Below are 22,370 nucleotides of genomic sequence, written 5' to 3'. Positions count from 1 at the left end.
TAATTTAGTATTGTGATTATTTTAGTCTTTCACCAGTAACAGCTAGATATACCTAACCTCTTTCTAAGTTACTGCAATACAAGACTATAACAAAGGCAGTGTCATGAGTTTTCAAATAATAGTGTTTTGGGGAGAAAGCAGTTATCCCTCTGCTTCAGGATTGGAATGAACCATCGGATTCAAACTGTAGTTAGACTTTGCATCCTCCTGAGCTATGCTCTGTGTCTTGGAAAAGGAGACATGAGAAGAATTGAGTTAAGGGGTAAAAAAAAAGGAACTAGATATCTTTCTAGGTTTTCTGAAGGCAGATCTTTGGTGTTTTTATTATCTTGGCATACAGTATTGTGATAAATTTATTTTAATATACAAGAGCAAGACTATATTCCACATCTAAGTACAAATTATTCTTGAATTAACCATATCACTATCCAGTAGCAATCATAAAGAGAAAACTATAGTTAAAATGAAAATCCATACAAGAAATAAGAGTTATACATTATTGTCACTGTCAGTATGTCAATACCGCTTTTTGAAGCCTAGGATGTATTGCTTCTCAAAATATTTCACCCAAGTACGGCTGTCACATATCCACTTCAGTAATCAGAAATAGCCCTAAAATTCATCAGGGGCACAGGATTTTATTGATCCCTCATGTTTTGTCTTAGAAATCCTTGTGAATATTGCATTGAACCCCATAAACATATTTAATATATACTGCATTATCCTTTGAATGGTTTAAAATAATTAAAATTCCAGGAATATATGCCATTTTCTCTATGTCTTCACATTCCTCCAGTTTGAGAACATATTAATTATACCGAACTAGTTTCTGTTAACATCATTTTTAAATGTTCTGAATTGAATGTTGAAAATGCTTTGTTAGTAATCTGATATTTTTTTTTAGTGTGTACTTATTTAATATTTTTCATGGTAAAATATATGTCTGATTTTATTCTATTTATAATATTGATTCTAAATTTTTAAATTCTCATTAGGAGTAAAATATTCACAAAATTCCACTTAAGACATAACATATTTGAAGACTGAGAAGTTTTACTACAGACAAATGCAGTTTGTAAAAAATCAGCAAATTAGATTTGTGTAAACATTAGCATGTTTTGCTTTTTTCCTGCTTATATGTTCCACAAAATATTTTTGGAAGATATGTGGAATATATAAATCAAATTCAAAAATTGAATGAAAATTTTATTTTCTATTTCTATCAATAATATACAATACAAATTACTTTCGATATCTTCTATTTTTTTTTAACATCTTTACTGGAGTATAATTGCTTTACAATCTTCTTTTAGTTACTTTTATTTCTGTTATTCTATTACACTAATTTAAATAGTGTAATAATTTCAAATTACTGCATTTAAGATTATTTATATCCAAAACTCCTTATAGTGGACCCTCAATCAATGTTTCTCTAAATTGAGGCTAAAAAATTATCCTAATATCATATTAATTTTTAAATGAATTTAGTAGATTGATTCATTTCAGCTTTATATAAATGCAGTTGTTAGTTTAATGTTAGAATTTCCCGTTACTAAATAGTTAATTCTTAATACTAAGGAGTAGTAACAGTCATGAGAAAAGAGCAGATTACTATTTATTGAAAAGGGAATTAAGAAAAATAACCTGTTATTCATGAGAGTATCACATGAAATAAGAAAAATAACACATAATTATTCACATAATTGATATAATTACTCATAGCCCAACTGATGTTCTTTTAATATTGTTTAAAAACTCAAAATTGTTTTATTATTAGAAAGCTTTTAAAAGGAAAAGACTTATATTAAGGAAAGAATCCTATAATTACTTTGTGGTTACATTGTTCATATATCTGACTAGTTATTATTTCTCATTTTAGCAAAATTATCTCCAAATTAGAAGTGCTCCCATCCATATCAGACTCCTTTCAAATGCATGAATATGACACCCTTAGAACCTGTGATTTAATTTAACACTGTGTATTCTTCATTGCAGACAAAACATGGATGCATACGCCAGAGGCTTTATCAAAACATTACATTCCCTATAATGCAAAGGTAATATAGTTCATATGATATTACTGAATTTTATTTTGCTATAGTATTATTGCTATTATATTATTTTTTTATTTAACATCTTTATTGGAGTATAATTGCTTTAGAATGTTGTGTTAGTTTCTGCTATATAACAAAGTGAACCAGCTATATGTATACATATATCCCCATATCCCCTCCCTCTTACGTCTGCCTCCCACCCTCCCTATCCCACCCCTCTAGGTGGTCACAAAGCACCCAGCTGATCTCCCTCTGCATTACAGCTGCTTCCCACTAGCTATCTATTTTACATTTGGTAGTGTATATATGTCAATCCGACTCTCTCAGTTCGTCCCATCTTACCCATCCCCTTCCCCATGCCCACAAGTCGATTCTGTGTGTCTGCATCTTTATTCCTGTCCTGTCCCTAGGTTCATGAGAACCTTTTTTTTTTTTTTCAGATTCCATGTATATGTGTTAGCATATGGTGTTTTTCTCTTTTTGACTTACTTCATTCTGTATGACAGACTCTAAGTCCATCCATCTCACTACAAATAACTCAATTTCATTTCATTTTATGGTTGAGTAATATTCCATTGTATAAACGTGCCACATCTTCTTTATCCATTCATCTGCTGATGGACAATTAGGTTGGTTCCATGTCCTGGCTGTTGTAAATACTGCTGCAATAAACACTGTGGTACATGACCCTTTTTGAATTATGGTTTTCTCGGGTATATGCCCATTAGTGGGATTGCTGGGTCATATGGTAGTTTTATTTTTAGGTTCTCAAGAAACCTCCATACTGTTCTCCATGGTGGCTGTATCAATGTACAGTCCCACCAACACTGCAAGAGGGTTCTCTTTTCTCCACACCCTCTCCAGCATTTATTGTTTGTAGCGTTTTTGATGGAGGCGTGTGAGGTGATATCTCATAGTTTTGATTTGCATTTCTCTAATGATTAGTGACGTTGAGCATTCTTTCATGTGTTTGTTGGCAATCTGTATACCTTCTTTGGAGAAATGTCTATTTAGGTCTTTTGCCCATTTTTGGATTGGGGCATTTGTTTTTTTGATATTGAGCTGCATGAGCTGCTTGTATATTTTGGAGATTAATCCTTTGTCAGTTGCTTCATTTGCAAATATTTTCTCCCATTCTGAGGGCTTTCTTTTGGTCTTGTTTATGGTTTCCTTTGCTGTGCAAAAGCTTTTAAGTGTTATTAGGTCCCATTTATTTCTTTTTGTTTTTATTTCCGTTTCTCTGGGAGGTGGGTCAAAAAGGACCTTGCTGTGATTTATGTCATAAAGTGTTCTTCCTATGTTTTCCTCTAAGAGTTTTATAGTGTCTGGCCTTACATTTAGGTCTTTAATCCATTTTGAGTTTATTTTTGTGCATGGTGTTAAGAAGTATGCTAATTTCATCCCTTACATGTAGCTGTCCAGTTTTCGCAGCACCACTTATTGAAGAGGCTGTCTTTTCTCCATTATATATTCTTGCCCCCTTTATCAAAGATAACGTGACCATATGTGCGTGGGTTTATCTCTGGGCTTTCTATCCTGTTCTATTGGTCTATATTTCTCTTTTTGTGCCAGTACCATACTGTCTTGATTACTGTAGCTTTGTAGTATAGTCTGAAGTCAGGGAGCCTGATTCCGCCAGCTCTGCCTTTCTTTATCAAGATTGCTTTGGCTATTCTGGGCCTCTTGTATTTCCATACAAATTGTGAAATTTTTTGTTCTAGTTCTGTGAAAAATGCCAGTGGTAGTTTGATAGGGATTGCATTGAATATGTAGATTGCTTTGGGTAGTATAGTCATTTTCACAATGTTGATTCTTCCAATCCAAGAACATGGTACATCTCTCCATCTGTTTGTATCATCTTTAATTCTTTAATCAGTGTCTTATAGTTTTCTGAGTACAGGTCTTTTACCTCCTTAGGTAGGTTTATTCCTAGATATTTTATTATTTTTGTTGCACTGGTAAATGGGAGTGTTTTCTTAATTTCTCTTTCAGATTTTTCATCATTAGTGTATTGGAATGAAAGAGATTTCTGTGCATTAAGTTTGTATCCTGCTTCTTTGCCAAATTCACTGATTAGCTCTAATAGTTTTCTGGTAGCAGCTTTAGGATTCTCTATGTACAGTATCATGTCATCTGCAAACAGTGACAGTTTTACTTCTTCTTTTCAGATTTTTAAATTTCTTTTTCTTCTCTGATTGCTGTGTCTAAAACTTCCAAAACTATGTTGAATAATAGTGGTGAGAGTGGGCAATCTTGTCTTGTTCCTGATCTTAGAGGAAATGGTTTCAGTTTTTCACCATTCAGAACAATGTTGTCTGTGGGTTTGTCATATATGGCCTTTATTATATTGAGGTAAGTTCCCTCTATGCCTACTTTCTGGAGAGTTTTTATCATAAATGGGTGTTGAATTTTGTCGAAAGCTTTTTCTGCATCTATTGAGATGATCATATGGTTTTTATCCTTCAATTTGTTAATATGATGTATCACATAAATTGATTTCCATATATTGAAGAATCCTTGCATTCCTGGGATAAACCTCACTTAATCATGGTGTATGATCCTTTTAATGTGCTGTTGGATTTTGTTTGCCAGTATTTTGTTGAGGACTTCTGCATCTATGTTCATCAGTGATATTGGCCTGTAGTTTTCTTTTCTTGTAACATCTTTGTCTGGTTTTGTCATCAGGGTGATGGTTGCCTCATAGAATGAGTTTGGGAGTGTTCCTCCCTCTGCTATATTTTGGAAGAATTTGAGAAGGATAGGTGTTAGCTCTTCTCTAAATGTTTGATAGAATTTGCCTGTGCAGCCATCTGGTCCCAGGCTTTTTTTGTTGGGAGAGTTTTTTGGTTTTTTTTTTTGGTGGTACGTGGGCCTCTCACTGTTGTGGCCTCTCCCGTTGTGGAGCACAGACTCCGGACACGCAGGCTCAGCGGCCATGGCTCACGGGCCCAGCCGCTCCACGGCATGTGGGATCTTCCCAGACCGGGACATGAACCTGTGTCCCCTGCATCGGCAGGCGGACTCTCAACCACTGTGCCACCAGGGAAGCCCTTGGAAGATTTTTAATCACAGTCTCAGTTTCAGTGCTTGTGATTGGTCTGTTTATATTTTCTGTTTCTTTCTGGTTCAGTCTCAGAAGTTTGGGCTTTTCTAAGAATTTGTCCATTTCTTCCAGGTTTTCTATTTTACTTGCATATAGTTGCTTGTAGTAATCTCTCATGATCCTTTATATTTCTTCAGTGTCCGTTGTTACTTCTCCTTTTCCATTTTAATTCTGTTGAGTTGAATATTCTCCCCTTTTTCTTGATGAGTCGGGCTAATGGTTTATCAATTAGGTTTATCTTCTCAAAGAACCAGCTTTTAGTTTTATTGATCTTTGCTATTATTTCCTTCATTTGTTTTTCATTTATTTCTGATCTGATCTTTATGATTCCTTTCCTTCTGCTAACTTTGAGGGTTTTTTTGTTCTTTTTTCTCTAATTGCTTTAGGTGTAAGGTTAGGTTGTTTATTTGAGATGTTTCTTGTTTCTTGAGGTAGGATTGTATTGCTATAAACTTCCTTCTTAGAACTGGTTTTGCTGCATCCCATAGGTTTTGGGTCACCATGTTTTCACTGTCATTTGTTTCTAGGTAGTTTTTCATTTCCTCTTTGATTTCTTCAGTGATCTCTTGCTTGTTTAGTAGAGTATTGTTTATCCTCCATGTGTTTGTATTTTTTACAGATTATTTTCCTGTAATTGATATCTAGTCTCAAAGCATTGTGGTCAGAGAAGATACTTGATATGATTTCAATTTTCTTAAATTTACCAAGGCTTGATTTGTGACCCAAGATATGATCTATGCTGGAGAATGTTCTGTCAGCACTTGAGAAGAAAGTGTATTGTGTTGTTTTTGGATGGAATGTCCTATAAATATTAATTAAGTCCATCTTTTTTAATGTGTCATTTAAAGCTGTGTTCCCTTATTTATTTTCATTTTGGTTGATCAGTCCATTGGTGAAAGTGGGGTGTCAAAAGTCCCCTACTATTAATGTGTTACTGTCGATTTCCCCTTTTATGGCTATTAGCATTTGCCTTATGTATTGAGGTGCTTCTATGTTGGGTGCATAAATATTGACAATTGTTATATCTTCTTGTATTGATCCCTTGATGATTATGTAGTGTCTGTCTTGGTCTCTTGTAATAGTCTTTATTTTGAAGTCATTTTGTCTGATATGAGAATTGCTACTCCAGCTTTCTTTTGATTTCCATTTGCATGGAATATCTTTTTCCATCCCCTCACTTTCAGTCTGTATGTGTCCCTAGGTTTGAAGTGGGTCTCTTGTAGACCGTATATATAAGGGTCTTGTTTTTGTATCCATTCCGCCAGTCTATATCTTTTGGTTGGAGCATTTTATCCATTTACATTTAAGGTAATTATTGATATGTATGTTCCTATTACCATTTTCTTAATTGTTTTGGGTTTGTTATTCTAGGTCTTTTCCTTCTCTTGTGTTTCCTGCCTAGAGAACTTCCTTTAGCATTTGTTGTAAAGCTGGTTTGGTGGTGCTGAATTCTCTTAGCTTTTGCTGTCTGTAAAGGTTTTAATTTCTCCATCGAATCTGAATGAGATCCTTGCTGGCTAGAGTAATCTTGGTTGTAGGTTTTTGCCTTTCATCACTTTAAATATGCCCTGCCACCCTCTTCTGGCTTACAGAGTTAATGCTAAAAGATCAGCTCTTAACTTTATGGGGATTCCCTTGTATGTTATTTGTTGCTTTTCCCTTGCTGCTTTTAATTTTTTTCTTAGTATTTAATTTTTGACAGTTTGATTAATATGTGTCTTGGCATGTTTCTCCTTGGATTTATCCTGTATGAGACTCTCTGCACTTCCTGGACTTGGCTGATTATTTCCTTTCCCATTTTAGGGAAGTTTTCAACTGTAATCTCTTCAAATATTTTCTCAGTCCCTTGCTTTCTCTCTTCTTCTCTGAGACCCCTATAATTCGAATGTTGGTGTGTTTAATGTTGTCCCAGATGTCTCTGAGACTGTCCTCAATTCTTTTCATTCTTTTTTCTTTATTCTGCTCTGCAGTAGTTATTTCCAGTATTTTATCTTCCAGGTCACTTATCCATTCTTGTGCCTCAGTTATTCTGCTATTGATTCCTTCTGGAGAAGTTTTAATTTCACTTATTGTGTTGTTCATCATTGTTTTTTTGCCCTTTAGTTCATATAGGTCCTTGTTAAATGTTTCTTGTATTTTCTCCGTTCTAGTTCCATGATTTTGGATCACCTTTACTGTCATTACTTTGAATTCTTTTTCAGTTAGACTGCCTATTTCCTCTTCATTTGTTTGGTCTGGTGGGTTTTTTCCTTGCTTCTTCATCTGCTGTATTTCTCTGTCTTCTCTTCTTGTTTGGGGTCTCCTTTTTGTAGGCTTTAGGTTCATAGTTCCTATTGTTTTTGGTGTCTGCTCCCAGTGGGTCAGGTTGGTTCAGTGGCTTGTGTAGGCTTCCTGGTGGAGGGGACTGGTGCCTGTATTCTGGTGGGTGAGGCTGGATCTTGTCTTTCCGATGGGCAGAGCTGTGTCTGGTGTTGTGTTTTGGGGTGTCTGTGAACTTATTATGATTTTAGGCAGCCTCTCTGCTAATGGGTGGGGTTGTGTTCCTGTCTTGCTAGTTTTTGGCGTGGGGCGTCCAACAGTGGAGCTTGCTGGCCGTTGTGTGGAGCTGGGTCTTAGTGTTGACATGGAAATGTCTGGGAGACCTATCACCAATTGATATTACATGGGGCCAGGAGGTCTGTGGTGGTTCAATGTCCTGAACTCAGCTCTCCAACCTAAGAGGCTCAGGCCTGACCCCAGGCCAGAGCACCAAGACCCTGTCAGCCATTCGGCTCAGAAGAAAAGGGAGAAAAAATAAATAAATAAATAAATAAATAATTTTTTTAATTATTAAAAGAAAAGTTATTAATTTAGGAAAGTAATAATTATAATTTAAAAAAAAAGAAGAGAGCAACCAAACTAATAAACAAATCCACTGATGATAATAAGCACTAAAACTATACTAAGATTAACATAAAAATCAGAAACAAGTCAGTTGCAGACAACAAACCTGTCTACAGTTGCTCCCAAAGTCCACCGCCTTGATTTTGGGATGATTCGTTGTCTATTCAGGTATTCCACAGATGCAGCGTACATCCAGTTGATTGTGGGGATTTAATCCACTGCTCCTGAGGCTGCTGGGAGAAATTTCCCTTTCTCTTCTTTGTTCACACAGCTCCTGGGGCTCAGCTTTGGTTTTGGCCCCACCTCTGCGTGTAGGTCGCCCTCAGGCGTCTGTTCCCACCCAGACAGGAAGAGGTTAAAGCAGCGGCTGACTAGGGAGCTCTTGCTCACTCATGCGGTGGGGGGGTGGGGGGAGGGAGAGATATTGTAGTTATAATTGGAATGCAGGGCAAGCCTGTGGCAGCAGAGGCCAACGTGACATTGCAACAGCCTGAGGCATGCCGTGTGTTCTCCCTGGGAAGTTGTCCGTGGATCATGGGACCCTGGCAGTGGCGGGCTCCACAGGCTCCTGGGTCGGGGGTGTGTGTGGATAGTGACCTGTACTTGCACACAGGATTCTTGGTGGCTGCAGCAGCAGCGTTAGTTTCATGCCCGTCTCTGGTGTCTGAGCTGATAGCCGCGGCTCGCGCCTGTCTCTGGAGCTCATTTAGGCGGTGCTCTGAATCCCCTCTCCTCGCGCACCCCGAAACAATCGTCTCTTTCCTTTTAGCCATGTCCAGACTTTTTCCTGGACTCCCTCCCGGCTAGCTGTGGCGCACTAGCCCCCTTCAGGCTCTGTTCTCACAGCCAACCCCAGTCCTCTCCCTGGGATCTGACCTCTGAAGCCGGAGCCTCAGCTCCCAGCCCCCGCCCGCCCCGGCGGGTGAGCAGACAAGCATCTCGGGCTGGTGAGTGCCGGTCAGCACCCATCCTCTGTGCGGGAATCTCTCCACTTTGCCCTCTGCACCCCTGTTGCTGCCCTCTACTCCATGATTCCGAAGCTTCCCGCGCCCCCCTGCCAACCCCCGTCCCTGCCAGTGAAGGGGCTTTCTAGTGTGTGGAAACTTTTCCTCCTTCATAGCTCCCTCCCAGAGGTGCAGGTCCCGTCCCTATTCTTTTGTCTTTGTTTTTTCTTTCTTCTTTTGCCATAGCCAGTTAGTGGGGAGTTTCTTGCCCTTTGGGAAGTCTGAGGTCTTCTGCCAGTGTTCAGTAGGTGTTCTGTAGGAGCTGGTCCACCTATAGATGTATTTTTGATGTATTTGTGGGGAGGAAGGTCATCTCTATGTCTTAGTCCTCTGCCATCTTGAAGGTCCCCTTATTATTGCTAAGTTATGGTTGATCTTATAAAGATTGCTTATGCTTTGGCATTTCTTAGTAAATGATCCCTGAAAAATTTTGCATAAATAAAATAATTTTGTATATATAATATGGGAAGTTATTTTTCTTTCTAAATAAGTATTCTATTTTATAAAAGACTATCCTTTACAATTTCTGTTTAAATCATGAATGTAGTTTCTTCAAATGATTTTGGCTATTGTTAAAATTATTGCAGTATTGTAGCCTATAAGAAATAAAACAACCAACAAATTAGTTTCCTTTAAAAATACTTAGTGTTGCATTACACAGACAAATATAAAAACTAGTCTGGTAATGAGCTGCAATTTTAATGAATGTAATTATCACCCAAAAAAAGGAGACAAACAAAACTTAAACTATTAAGAAAACGCAGAAAAAGTGCATATTTTTAATGAATCTTTTGTTCAAGTGCCGCATTTTAATAGAGAAATAGAAACAATCCATGTCTATTTGGAGTATAGAAACATCCATACTCCATGTCTTCAAAGATTTGATTCATTGCTGTTGTTGGAAAACTGGACAAAGGAATGAATGCCATTTACAAAAGGGTCTTTAAAGGAAGGTGTTATTTTTATAATTTATGAGCACTAAACTGTGAAGTAGATTTCAGAGAAATCTGTTTAAATTTGGAAGAGACAGATGTGAATTAAAGAGCTGGGTTTGGGAATAAGGGAGTGGGCCAGACTTAAGCAACTGACCTTTGGAGATGGCATGGGGGAAAATAGAAAATGATAAAATTATTTTTATAAGAGAACAGTGGATTAGTGGGATATAAAGAGATTAGTTATGAGGAATTATTTCAGGAAAAATTTTCTAAAAAGTTGTTGAACTGAGAGCCGATAGCGTTTAATAGGAAACCTCTACAGCACTGGTCTGAGTCTGAATCAGCAGGAAGCAGCATTTAAAAGGCCATCTAGAAGAAGTTCTTCCAGAGGGTTACTCAGCAGTGAGCTTTGTAGAGTGCAGCAACTGTATGTCTTCTGGCTGACTGTGCAGCAAAGAAAATGCTCAAAAATGTCTTCTGTGTAAAACTAACCTACTTGAAACCACTACAATGCTCATGAATTTCCCTGTAAAGTTAACATGAGGATTGATTGCCATGAATTAGCATGAAAAGTTTACTTAAAGGAATGAGAAAAAAGCATGTTAATATTACCCGTCTCTTCCACAGATATTCCTCATGTTAGGTATTGATACACTACATAAGATCTTCATAGAAACAAATTTAATCTAGAAAATCACTATTATTTTAAAGCCCATGCTCAGTTTTTTTATGTTATCAATCATAGTAGAATTATATCCTTCAAGTGAAACCATCAGAGATTATTCACTTTTATAAATGACTGAAGTGCCTCATTTTGAAAAACTGGTTTATAAAGGATTGAAAGATTATACTATAATTAAAACTGCCTTTAACTCTTTGGATTAATGTGACAATGGAGATCTGCTTGTCTACATGGAAAAGTTGCCTGTGCTAATTCACAGGTCCATAACAACTCTAAGACATCCCTGACAAAGTAGAGGGCACAGAAATATCTTCCAGTCTGGGGTCAGTCAAATGTGGAAGAGCAGGTTGGTTTTGTTCATTCTCATCTGGCCTCCTGAGTGATATCATATGTACCAAGTAGCATTAAAAATATTTGAAGAATGTTATTTTTTTCTGAATTCCCTTCTTTGTGGCACTTTTAAAATTGATTGCTTAGTAGTTATTTTTGAAAAATTTCTCATCTCTTAGTAGAGTAAATGCCACTTGAAAACTAAATCCATGTCCACAGAAGTACCTTGGGGAAACAGAAAAAAGAAAACAAAAAAAACCCAGAATCTAGACCTAGATTGCCTTGGTTTATATCCTGACTCCAACACTTACTAGCTGTGGTCTTTGGGAAAATTACTTAACCTTTCTGTGTCTATGGTTATTCATCTGTAAATAGGGTTAATAGTAATTTCTCATTAGTGTTGTTATAAAGGTGTTCCATGAAGAGTTAGAATAGTATCTGGAATAAAACAACTACTCATAAATGTTAGCAATCATTAATTTATATTTTTTATTTTTCACAGTCCTTACCAAAGTGCCTGTCTCACAGTAGTTGTTCAATATATATGTATTTTATGAATTAGTGTGTAATAACTTTTCCAAGGTAATTACAAAATAGTTACATTTCATTGAGTCCCAATATATACCAGGCACTGTGCTGGTGTGTTTTTACTTGATTTAGTATTTCTATGAAGCAATATTGTGATTATTAATGTTATCACCACTTTACATAAGAGAAAAGTAAGGCTGAAAGATTAAATAATATGACTATTTTCACAAAGCTAATAAGACAGAGCCAGGCTAAAAAAACTGAAGTCTATCTGACTTCAAAGATTTTCTTCTTTTTACGTATGTAATAACACTTGATTATAAATTAATTCATTAAATGACTGTTATGTATAAGGCACCATTGATTGAATGTTGAAGTTTCAGAGCTGTATGACTAATGGCCTATATATTCTTATGGAGCTTATTGTCATAGGGAAATATTCTTCAAAAATAACTAACATAAAAAGGCAGATCTTGTTTTTTGCCATTCAAGTGACACTTAATAGAAAGCTATGGAGATTCAAAGAATGGTGAGTCATTCCTGTTTTATGTAAGTGGGAGTGAGGTAGGGTTTCCAAGGGTCAAAATAGGAGTGGAATGACCATTTCAAGCTGAGATGTCTGAAGGAGGATGAGCTCTGTCAAGAAGGCCTAAGGCACAAACAAAATGGCAAGAGTTGGGCTGGGCATAAAGTACTAATGATGGTAAAGTACTTTATCAGTTGAGGTTCCATCTAAGAAACACAACTAGTAGGATGTACAACCCCCTACCCCCTACTTCAGGGAATGGGTTACACAATTTGCGGGGGGGTTGGCTGGCCAGACAAGTCTGAAATCCATATGGCAGGCCATTAGGAAGGGCAGGCTGAAAACTCCTGGGTAGGAGCTGACTGCAGGTGGAATTTCTTCTTCTTCAGGAACATAGCAGGCCTGTCTCATTTCTGTTAAGGCCTTTACATTGATTGTATCTAGCCCAGCCAGATTATTCAGAATAAGCTCCTTTACATAAAGTCAGTGATTATAGATGTTAATCATATCTGCAAAATAACTTCATGGCAACACCTAGCTTAGTATTTGATTGAATAACTGGATAGTATAACCTGGCGAAGTTGTCACATAACACTGACCATCAGAAGTACTAATGATAGACAAGGCTAAAAAGATAAGTTGGGAAGGCTTTGAAAGGCAGGATAAGCAGTTTGTGTAGTAAACTAATCAAATAGGATGTTAGGAAGATAAATCTATAGTGATGTGAAAGTTGATTTGGATCAAGAGAGGTAGGATGACATTAAACTTCTTAGGAAGTTATTTTAATGGTAAAAGTGTGTGTTTCTGTGTTTATATAGTGTAGTTGATAAACATATTGTGGAAAATAAAGATGTGCTAAATATTCCAGTGAGAGAATTGATGCAACAGAGGAATAATTTGTATATGGGGAAAAGAAAAATCTATCCTCATCCTGTCTAAAAGGGAGAATGATCATATCACTAAAAGATTCCTATCACTTCATTCACTTTTGGCAACCACTGGTTACAAATTAATCTGATAATTTTTTTTTTTTCTTCTCTTTTGCGGTACGCGGGCCTCTCACCGTTGTGGCCTCTCCCGTTGCGGAGCACAGGCTCCGGATGCGCAGGCTCAGCGGCCATGGCTCACGGGCCCAGCCGCTCCATGGCATGTGGGATCCTCCCGGACCGGGGCACGAACCCGTGTCCCCTGCATCGACAGGCGGACCCTCAACCACTGCGCCACCAGGGAAGCCCATAATCTGATAAATTTAACAGAGCTGTTTAAGAATTACAATTCTTCCTGGGGAAATATGTAATAACATTTACATTTAAATGTATTAAGTTTTAAAATGATAGTTTTCTGCTTTCATGTTCTAATTCGTTTAGTTTCTTTTTTAAGAACATATTTTAGTTCCACATTCTTTCATTTTATATAATATTCTATTTCAAAAATTCACATTTAATATTCATAGTGTTCCTATTTCAGATCATATATAGATATAAAATAGTAGTTGGTTTCAAAAGTATTTTTCTATGTAGGTTTCATTAGTTGTTTTGTTTTTGTTTTTTAATGAGCAGTGACAGCATTAATACTAGTTCATTGGGAATTCTACATATATTCCTATGTACCCTATAGTGATGTTTTTCAAACTGCAGATTATGCTTCCTGAAAGAAATTGGGTTATAAAATCAATGCGGTGGGTCATGGAAGACATGTATTTAAAGATGAAGTAGGACAGAAAAGAAAAAGAAATATTCAGAATGCATATGGTAAACATCAATTTATTCCATAAAATCGTGGTTCATAGTCATAAGAGTCTGAAAGCCACTGCATTTAAACAGTAACCTGCCTTTAAGTAGTACTCAAAACTTTACCAGCTTTAACTAATTTAAATTGTAAAATAATAATAGAGGGGAGTTTCTTAAAAGAGCAGTTAATTTTTTTTTTTTTTTTTTTGCGGTATGCGGGCCTCTCACTGTTGTGGCCTCTCCCGCTACGGAGCACAGGCTCTGGACACGCAGGCTCAGCGGCCATGGCTCACGGGCCCATACGCTCCGCGGCATGTGGGATCTTCCCGGACCGGGGCACGAACCCACACCCCCTGCGTCAGCAGGCGGACTCTCAACCACTGCGCCACCAGGGAAGCCCGAGCAGTTAATTTTTAATAGAAGAGATGATCCACGTGTAAGTTTAACTACATGTCCTCATTGAATATAACATCTTAATATGATTTCTGAAATATGCATATAAACATGGTAGGAGTGATAGAAAAATATAGTAAAATGTAAATATAATGTTAATATAGATTCATTTGTGCACTCATTCATCCACACATGTACTTATTCATTTGAATTGAGCTCCTAATTTATGCCAGGCCTTGACTGAGACAATAAGAATTGATTAGTGAACCAAATAGATAAACTCCCACCCTCCTAGGACTTACATATAATAAGCAAAATAATAAGACTTTTTTGAGAGACACCCAATAAGAAAACAATGTGCATATTTTTATTAATACAGTATTAGTGTTATTTATATAGTATAGTATGTATCATATAGTATATTTTTATTAGTATAGATGATGTAGGATTAACACAGTATTTTATTTATTAATACAGTATTCCAGGCTGTAATAATTGTATGTAGAAAAGGAAAGCAGAATGTCAGGGATCGGGAAAGGTGGGAAAGAGGGTGCTATGTTACATGAAGTGGTCAGGGAAGGTCTGAGGCAGGCGGAGGCCTAAGGGAAGTGAGGGAGTGAGGCGTGTGGGTGCGTTGGGAGACGAATATTCCAGATCGGCTGTCATGGGCAAGGTGGGACCATGTTTGCCTAGCCAAGGACTAGCCAGGGGCCGGGATGGCTGGAATGCAGTGGATTTCAGGGAAGTAGGAGTAAGTACAATCCAAAAGGCACACGTGCAGTAGAGCAGGTGGGGCAGGGGATGTCCTATAGTTCTTGTAGGGCCTTTTAGGTGCTGGGGCTCAGGGCGGGCCACCCCTAAATATGCCACAATGGCATATTGATTAATTTGAATTAAAGTTACTTAAGAAATCGCCAACACAAGAGGGACACTCTAACACTTCTTTCTGTCTCCCTGAAAGCAGTAAATAAATCTCTCGTGTGAAAGGTGGCACTCCCTGCATCTGGAGATAGAAGGACATCCTATTGCCAGAGATAGGGGATTTAGATTAGGAGCCTACAGAAACAAACCTCGTTACTTCTTTAGTGTACTACCCCAAGCCCAAATTCTATTTAGATTCTTCACTAGTTGAGCATCCCAAACCCAAGTTTCTTTGTCCTGTCAATTCCTCACAAATTTACTGTTTCTTTGTCTAAAAAGTATAAAAGCTGCCTGCCTTGAACACTTCCTAGGTCCTATTTTTACGAGACCTCTTGTGCATGAATTAAAATTTGTTGCTTTTTCTCCTGTTTATCTGTCTTGCATTAATTTGATTATTGTCCCAGAGGGGTAGAGGGAAAATTTCCCCCTCTCCAACATAGGCCACTGTAAAATTTGAGAAACCCTCAATTTAGAGAGTTTTGAGAGAAAGAGTGTCAAGAAGTGAAACGAGTTTTTAACAGGAATCAGCTGTGAGAGGCAAAGGTGAACACACATCAAAAGTCCAGCGTGAGGGTCCAAGCAAGGAGAGCGACTGTGGCTTGAAGCTGAGTAGGAGCTGAAGGAGAAGGTAGTGGGCATCTGAGTATATTTTGAAGATGATGCTGATAGGCTCTATGGGTGGATTTTGTATTAGCTATCTATTGATGCTATAATTAGAGCATTAAAGCATAAAGGTAATTTTTGATCACCCTTAAGGAAGACTGTAGTATTTTTCATTCCTCCCAACTTTTTTTTTTTTTAATAAATTTATTTATTTTATTTATTTATTTTTGGCTGTGTTGGGTCTTTGTTGCTACACGTGGGCTTTCTCTAGTTGCGATGAGCCGGGGCTACTCTTCGTTGCAGTGTGCGGGCTTCTCATTGCAGTGGCTTCTCTTGTTGCAGAGCACGGGCTCTAGGCGCATGGGCTTCAGTAGTCGCAGCACGCAGGCTCAGTAGTTGTGACTCACGGGCTCTAGAGCACAGGCTCAGTAGTTGTGGTGCAACGGCTTAGTTGCTTTGCGGCATGTGGGATCTTCTTGGACCAGGGCTTGAACCCGTGTCCCCTGCATTGGCAGACGGATTCTCAACCACTGCGCCACCAGGGAAGCCCTCCTCCCAACTTTTGATGAGACTGCTGAACTGTCTTTTCTATAAAGGTGAAATATTGAAAAACTTGTAATGAACTTATTATTTTGTTGGCATGAGATAGTCATTTCCCTGATGAAGAATTGTGATGTAATTAATAAAATAAAAAAACATGTATTCATTAAATGTTTTATTCTAAAATGTATAACTATCCCCCAAAAGGCTGATGTATTTATTTTTTGTGTTACAAGTTCTAAAAGTGAGTGAATCCAAAACAAATAGGAATGTGGACCTTGACCTTAAAAACTTATGACTTTCCTGGGGAGAGAGAGCAGGCACATGAAACAAAGAATTTTGGAAGAAAACTAGGTAGATGATGAATATGGAGGTCAGAGGGAGGTTTAAAAAGAAAGATTGTCATATTTCAGTGATTTCTAGAGGTATCAGAGTTTCATATATGAAACATGCATTGTTTGCCACTGTGTGTGGTTGATAAGAGAGAAGGCTGGGGGGCTTCCCTGGTGGCGCAGTGGTTGAGAGTCCGCCTGCCAATGCAGGGGACACGGGTTCGTGCCCCAGTCCGGGAAAATCCCACATGCTGCGGAGCGGCTGGGCCCGTGAGCCATGGCCGCTGAGCCGGCACGTCCGGAGCCTGTGCTCCACAACAGGAGAGGCCACAACAGTGAGAGGCCCGCGTACCGCAAAAAAAAAAAAAAAAAAAAAAAAAAAAAGAGAAGGCTGGGCTGAGCTGTGACCCTCAAGATCTTCCTTACTCAGTGAGTTCTGTGGTTCCTAACGAGGCTTTCTCAATCTTCACAGCCTAATCTTCCTCAACATTGTAAAAAAAAAAACCTCTTATTTGGCTTAGTAAAAACAACAAAAACAAACAAACAAAAAAGATGCAACCTCAAATATGTGGTTACAACCTGAGTATTGTAGCCCTGAGGTAGTTGAAATACACATATTAAGCCACTTAAGTTTGAAACTTCTAGCTAAACCTATGCAATAGTCATTGATGTAGGGAAATTAGAATCTCAACATGTGGTATGCTCAGATGCAGTCCAACAACTCCACTGATGCTATCAGAATTTAAACTCTGATAGCAGTGATTGGAGCATCCACTTCTCAGTCAGATTACCTGGGTTCAAATGTCAGCTCTCCCAACTAACATCTGAATTATATAACTTTTCTGTCCCTTAGTATTCTCCTTTGTAAAATGAGATTAATAATTGTACCTACCCTACTGTATTATTATGAGGTTTAAATGAGTTAATATATTTAAAAAAACCTTAGATCAGTGTCTTATATATCAAAACTTATTAATATTAATATCTTTATTATAAAAATATGTTCTGTCAACTCTGGAGTTTGACTGGTTGTTATTATCTCTTGAGAATAATTTAGCCTTTGCACTATTATCTGAAAAACAGAGAGCCAAGTTCTTAGAATACATGTCAGATATCATGTCCCTTTTCAAAAAATTTACATCAGAAACAGCCAGGGTATCTCTAGTGGCCAGCCTGAGAGTTTCAATTGAGGAAGGAATGACTTTTCCTGCAAGCATGGCAGGGCACTCAATGCTCTGACCTTGTTAAGTTAAGATACAAGAGAAGGCTTTGATAGCTAAAGAAAAATATCATTATAATCATACTTTCCTATTACTCTGAGTTTTCAACAACTGCATTCTGGAGCAAGATGTTAATGTAAAGATCATCTTGGTCTTAAAATCAAATACAGAAATATAATAAGGAAGTCCACGTAAACCTTTTAAAACTGTTATGCAGTTTTACAAGTAAGAAGTTAATGAAGAGAGAAAGTTACATTATGTGGCCTAATGAATCATGGTAAAGGAAGGCTTTAATATAAGTAAATCATTTTACTAATGCTTCTGAATTACCCTTCAACAAAATGTTAATATTGGTTTATGACTTAGAAGAAAATTTGAATCCGAGAAATAAATATCTATAGACATGCCAAAAAAAAAAAAAAATGAAATCACGAAAGAAAACATGTTCAAATTGAACCCTGTGGAATCATTAAAAGTTGGGCAAAAGATACATCTTTGTAATCAATGAGATGCATTGCTGAAACATCCAAAATAGCTTGGAATTCCAAATTCATGAGATTCTTTAGAGCAGCTTTGTAATAGCAAGAAACATAAGCATTTGCCAGTTTTGCTGGTTGTAGATACCAGGGAGGAAGTAGAAAACATGAAGTCAACTGCATTTCATGTAACTAATTTTATTTGTTCAAAAATAAGTGTCTAGTTAATCTCAAAGTGTAAAAACTACTTCAAAAATCAATTTTATGTAGAACCTTTAAAAAAGTTTTCTTAGATTTTAGAATTGGCTCTCAATAATTCTAATATGTGCAACTTATATTCATTCCAAACATCTTAAAATTTGTCAAATGAGCATATAAATTGAACATTAACTGTCATTTCCTTCAATTAAAAGTGGTATATACCATCATATTTATTGATAATAATTCGGCATCTGTAACCATTTGGAAATGTCCCTTTATGTGCCACAGCAACGTTGACATATACTTAAAAGGAAATTAGAAAGCTATAGTATATTATTTTTCCATTGCCTTCTTTAGAGTGGGAAGTTATAAGTGTTTTTCATGCTAAACAATGTGAAAACAAATAAGGAGAATATAGTAACAACTGGAAGTTTGTTGAATTATGACTTTATGGTTGGTTTGTGCTTATAAAATACAAGAATAAATGGAAAAAGAGAAATAACAATAAACACTGAACGTTACCTCACTTCTCAATTCTTGAGATGTTTATAAAATTAATTTAATTTTTAAAAATCACATGCCTATTTTAAATAAGATGCTTAGTCCCCCACCCCTAAGTTTTCCCAGGTAACTGAAATAGTTATTTATTTTCAATTTTTATTTTTTATTATTGTTATATTTTACTGAGGTATAATTGACATACAACATTATTTTAGTTTCAACTGTACAACATAAAGATTCGATATTCATATTATTGTGAAATGATCACCACAATAAGTCTAGTAGACATTTAATAATTATTAAACATAATATTGAAGGTCATCATCATTGTAAACTATTATTCTGCCAGAGAAAGCTCTAAAAAAAATGTAATATGGCTGTTAGAAGTTACTGAATAGAAACTAAAAACTCAATGTTAATTATTCCTTACATTTCACTATGGACTTCAGTGCCTTTAAAAAAAAAACATTACATGTGTTACAGGTTGAAAGACTTTTAGTGTTGAAAAGGACTTCAGGAATCATCTATTCCAGCTCTATCATTTTCTTGATAAAGTAAACTGAAGCCCAGAGAAGTTAAGTGATTTGCTAAAAGCTTACATAACAAGATAGCAAAATTAGGTCTAGAAACCAAGTCTGCTATTCAACATCCATTTTTCTTTCCATTGTACTATGCTATTCCCAATTTTAAAGAGATAAACTACTTAGCAGGCACATGAATGAACCCAGAGATAAAGTAGAATATGTATACATGTCTGCCTATTTTATATATTATATGTGAAATAGGTTCCTTTATGGGGCCTGTCTGTTAATTGATCCCTTGGACATCATTTAAAACCAAACAGGAGTTTGGCAAATATGTAAGCTAAGCAGATCAAAGTCTCTATATATGCCTCCCTAACAGAGGGGCCACAAAGTCTAAGCTTTTGTGAAGCATTTTATTTCCCTTATTCTGCTTTGCTTAATGATATTTCTATTAATATAATCCCTGGATAAAATTGCCTCTGATGTTATCCATCTTTAAACGCTTCTTCAACCTGAGGTCACCTAGTTATAAATGGGAATCTTCTGAATATTGGATACATTTATTATTTATTTCATATTTCTACATGGTTATGTTTGACAATATAGGAAATAACAAGAAAGCTTGTTCATAGCCAAACAATGTGTAAAAGGAAAAGTCTGATTTGGTCTCAAAAGGGTCAAGCAGTAGCATTTTGAAGCCTGGAATGTGAAACTCAGGGATCTGTGCAGAAAGGACAAGTAGGAGATATTGTAGTTTGGGGGGAAAAGTGTTTGAAAAAGGTAAAAAAAAATTAATGTTTTCATCAAGATCATTTCAGTAGTGGTTTCAATGAGTAACTAAAATAAGTGTATGTTAAATATATGAAAATTAGCAAAGAGATGAGCATTGTTTGAGCAAAGGATCCAAGAGAAATGAGAAATGGGGAGGAAGGGAAAGGGATTATTGTAGGATGTAAAATACAGCAGGAAACACCAAGGTTTTGAAAGTTATTTAGATTTAAACATTGAATCATCATTGTCAATGAATATATGGCTGCATTTCAGATATTGATTAGAAAGCTATTAGGTGGAAGAAAGTTGCCTCCAGAGTTTTCTCTTTGTCATCTGATTTGAGTGATGTGAGATAAGGAAAGTAGTCAGGTCATTTCAGAGACAGAATCTCTTCTGATTACAAACCAAGATGCCTGCTCATTGTATTCTTACATTTTAAAAGACATTTGGATGAAGTAATCTTTCATTCCTTAAGAAATATGTACATAAATACATGTATTTTAAATCAAACTAAGGTCATTTTTGTCTTTCTTCTAATTTTATGAACTATGGGAAACTTCATCCCCAGAGCAGTTCTGCATACTTTTACATTTAAGAATGGTCTCCTGTTGTGTGCCTATTTCTTCAGTTTCCAAGAAAGTGTGTATCATCTTTTCTTTTTCCTTCCTGCCAGAACTAAGCAGTTCCTTTTTCTGAACCTTTAAAAACCGTATTCAAAAAAGTAAGAGTCCAATGTTAGTCTTTATATCAGGTAGTATCAAGGCACCTCCTTTCTCCGTAACTTGCATAGTTGTGATAGCAAAGCAGTAAGAAGAAAGGCCATTGGAGAGCTAAAGATCTGATGTAATTTATGCAACCAGAGTCTGAGAAAAGATATATCTCAAAGTGCAGAGAACACAGGATAAAGCATGGAAAAGGCAGTTGTTCATGTTATAGGTTTGCACTGTATTATTTTCTAAGAATAACTTTGTTATTTTGTAAACATATGCTAGTTATTAAAATTTAAGCTCTACAGAAAAGCACAGAAGTGTAGACACCAAAACGCATTGCTCCAAATCCTACCAGGCAGAAATAACCCAGTATTAACTTTTGGTTAACAGAAATCTAGGCATCTCTCTCTGAACAAATACAAATCTATATATCTATAGATTTAACAAATTAAATTTAACAAATTTAATTTGTTAAATTTAACAAATTAAATCTATAGATATATAGATTTAAAAAAAGACATTCAACAGTATATAGACAACTCTATACCAATAACTTTTTAAACATTTTACATCTATTATCTCATTTAATCTTCACAAATGCCCAATCAGATCGGGACTATTAATATCCCCCATTAAACAGTAGAATTGTAACATTAAACTGCAAATAGTTAAATAATTAAGGAGATTAAGGCTAGGAATGAATAGATATGAAGAATTAAGTGTATGAGAAAGAAGTATTAACATGCATGCTATTTTACAATAAAAAGCATTGAACTTTACTTGAATTTAACAGAAGAAAAACAAAATCGAAGCCAATCAAAGGAGTTGCTAAATTTCAGATACATATATCTTTGCCAAAAGGGATATTAGTTCCTAAAAGATTGCTCTAGGGTTAAAGGAAGACGATTATGAAAGTCATTAAGTGTTTGGCATCCTTATGTTTTTCCTTAACAGCGCATTTCAGTTTTTGACAGTGTGTACATATGAATGATGAGGTGGACAGCCTACTTCATTTCCTCCCTCTCACATGCTCCACTCCTCAGTTTCTGGTGCTTATTTCACTTTTACTTGCCAGGATTTGCAACATTTACATTTTGTAAATTATAATTTACAAACAATAATCCCCCTAGTAGTTTAATCTTACTTATTAAAATGGATTCAGATCACCTACACTCTATTTACCATTTCTTCTTTATTCCTCAGATCTGTATTTGATTTTGGTTTTCCTCTTCAAAGTTTTTCAAGAGGCTTCATAACTTCAGTATTTTGTGAGGTGTTTCACATTTGAGGATGTCTGCCTATCACCTTAGATTTTTCTTTCCCCCAGAACATTAGTCCCCGCTGCACAGTCTTCTGTCATTCTCTGTTGAGAAAAATGTCTGAATCTACCTCACCTCCCCCCC

General features: G+C 36.4%; 1 protein-coding gene across 1 annotated transcript in view; it reads left to right on the top strand.

The window, feature by feature from the left end:
• The window catches only part of GULP1 (GULP PTB domain containing engulfment adaptor 1), a 237,084-nt gene that overhangs the window by 167,020 nt on the left and 47,694 nt on the right, over positions 1 to 22,370 (top strand). The window contains exon 4 of the mRNA XM_029226073.1: positions 1,996 to 2,057. Coding sequence (XP_029081906.1) covers positions 1,996 to 2,057 — 62 coding nt within the window. The remainder of the gene's footprint in view (positions 1 to 1,995; positions 2,058 to 22,370) is intronic.

This window comes from Monodon monoceros, unplaced genomic scaffold (genome assembly GCF_005190385.1).
Source record: "Monodon monoceros isolate NGI ecotype Baffin Bay Population unplaced genomic scaffold, NGI_Narwhal_1 Super_Scaffold_16, whole genome shotgun sequence".
In the NCBI taxonomy this organism is placed as follows: Eukaryota; Metazoa; Chordata; class Mammalia; order Artiodactyla; family Monodontidae; genus Monodon; species Monodon monoceros.
The sequence above is the reverse complement of the archived record's forward strand: the minus strand, read 5'-3'. Positions and strand labels throughout refer to the sequence as shown.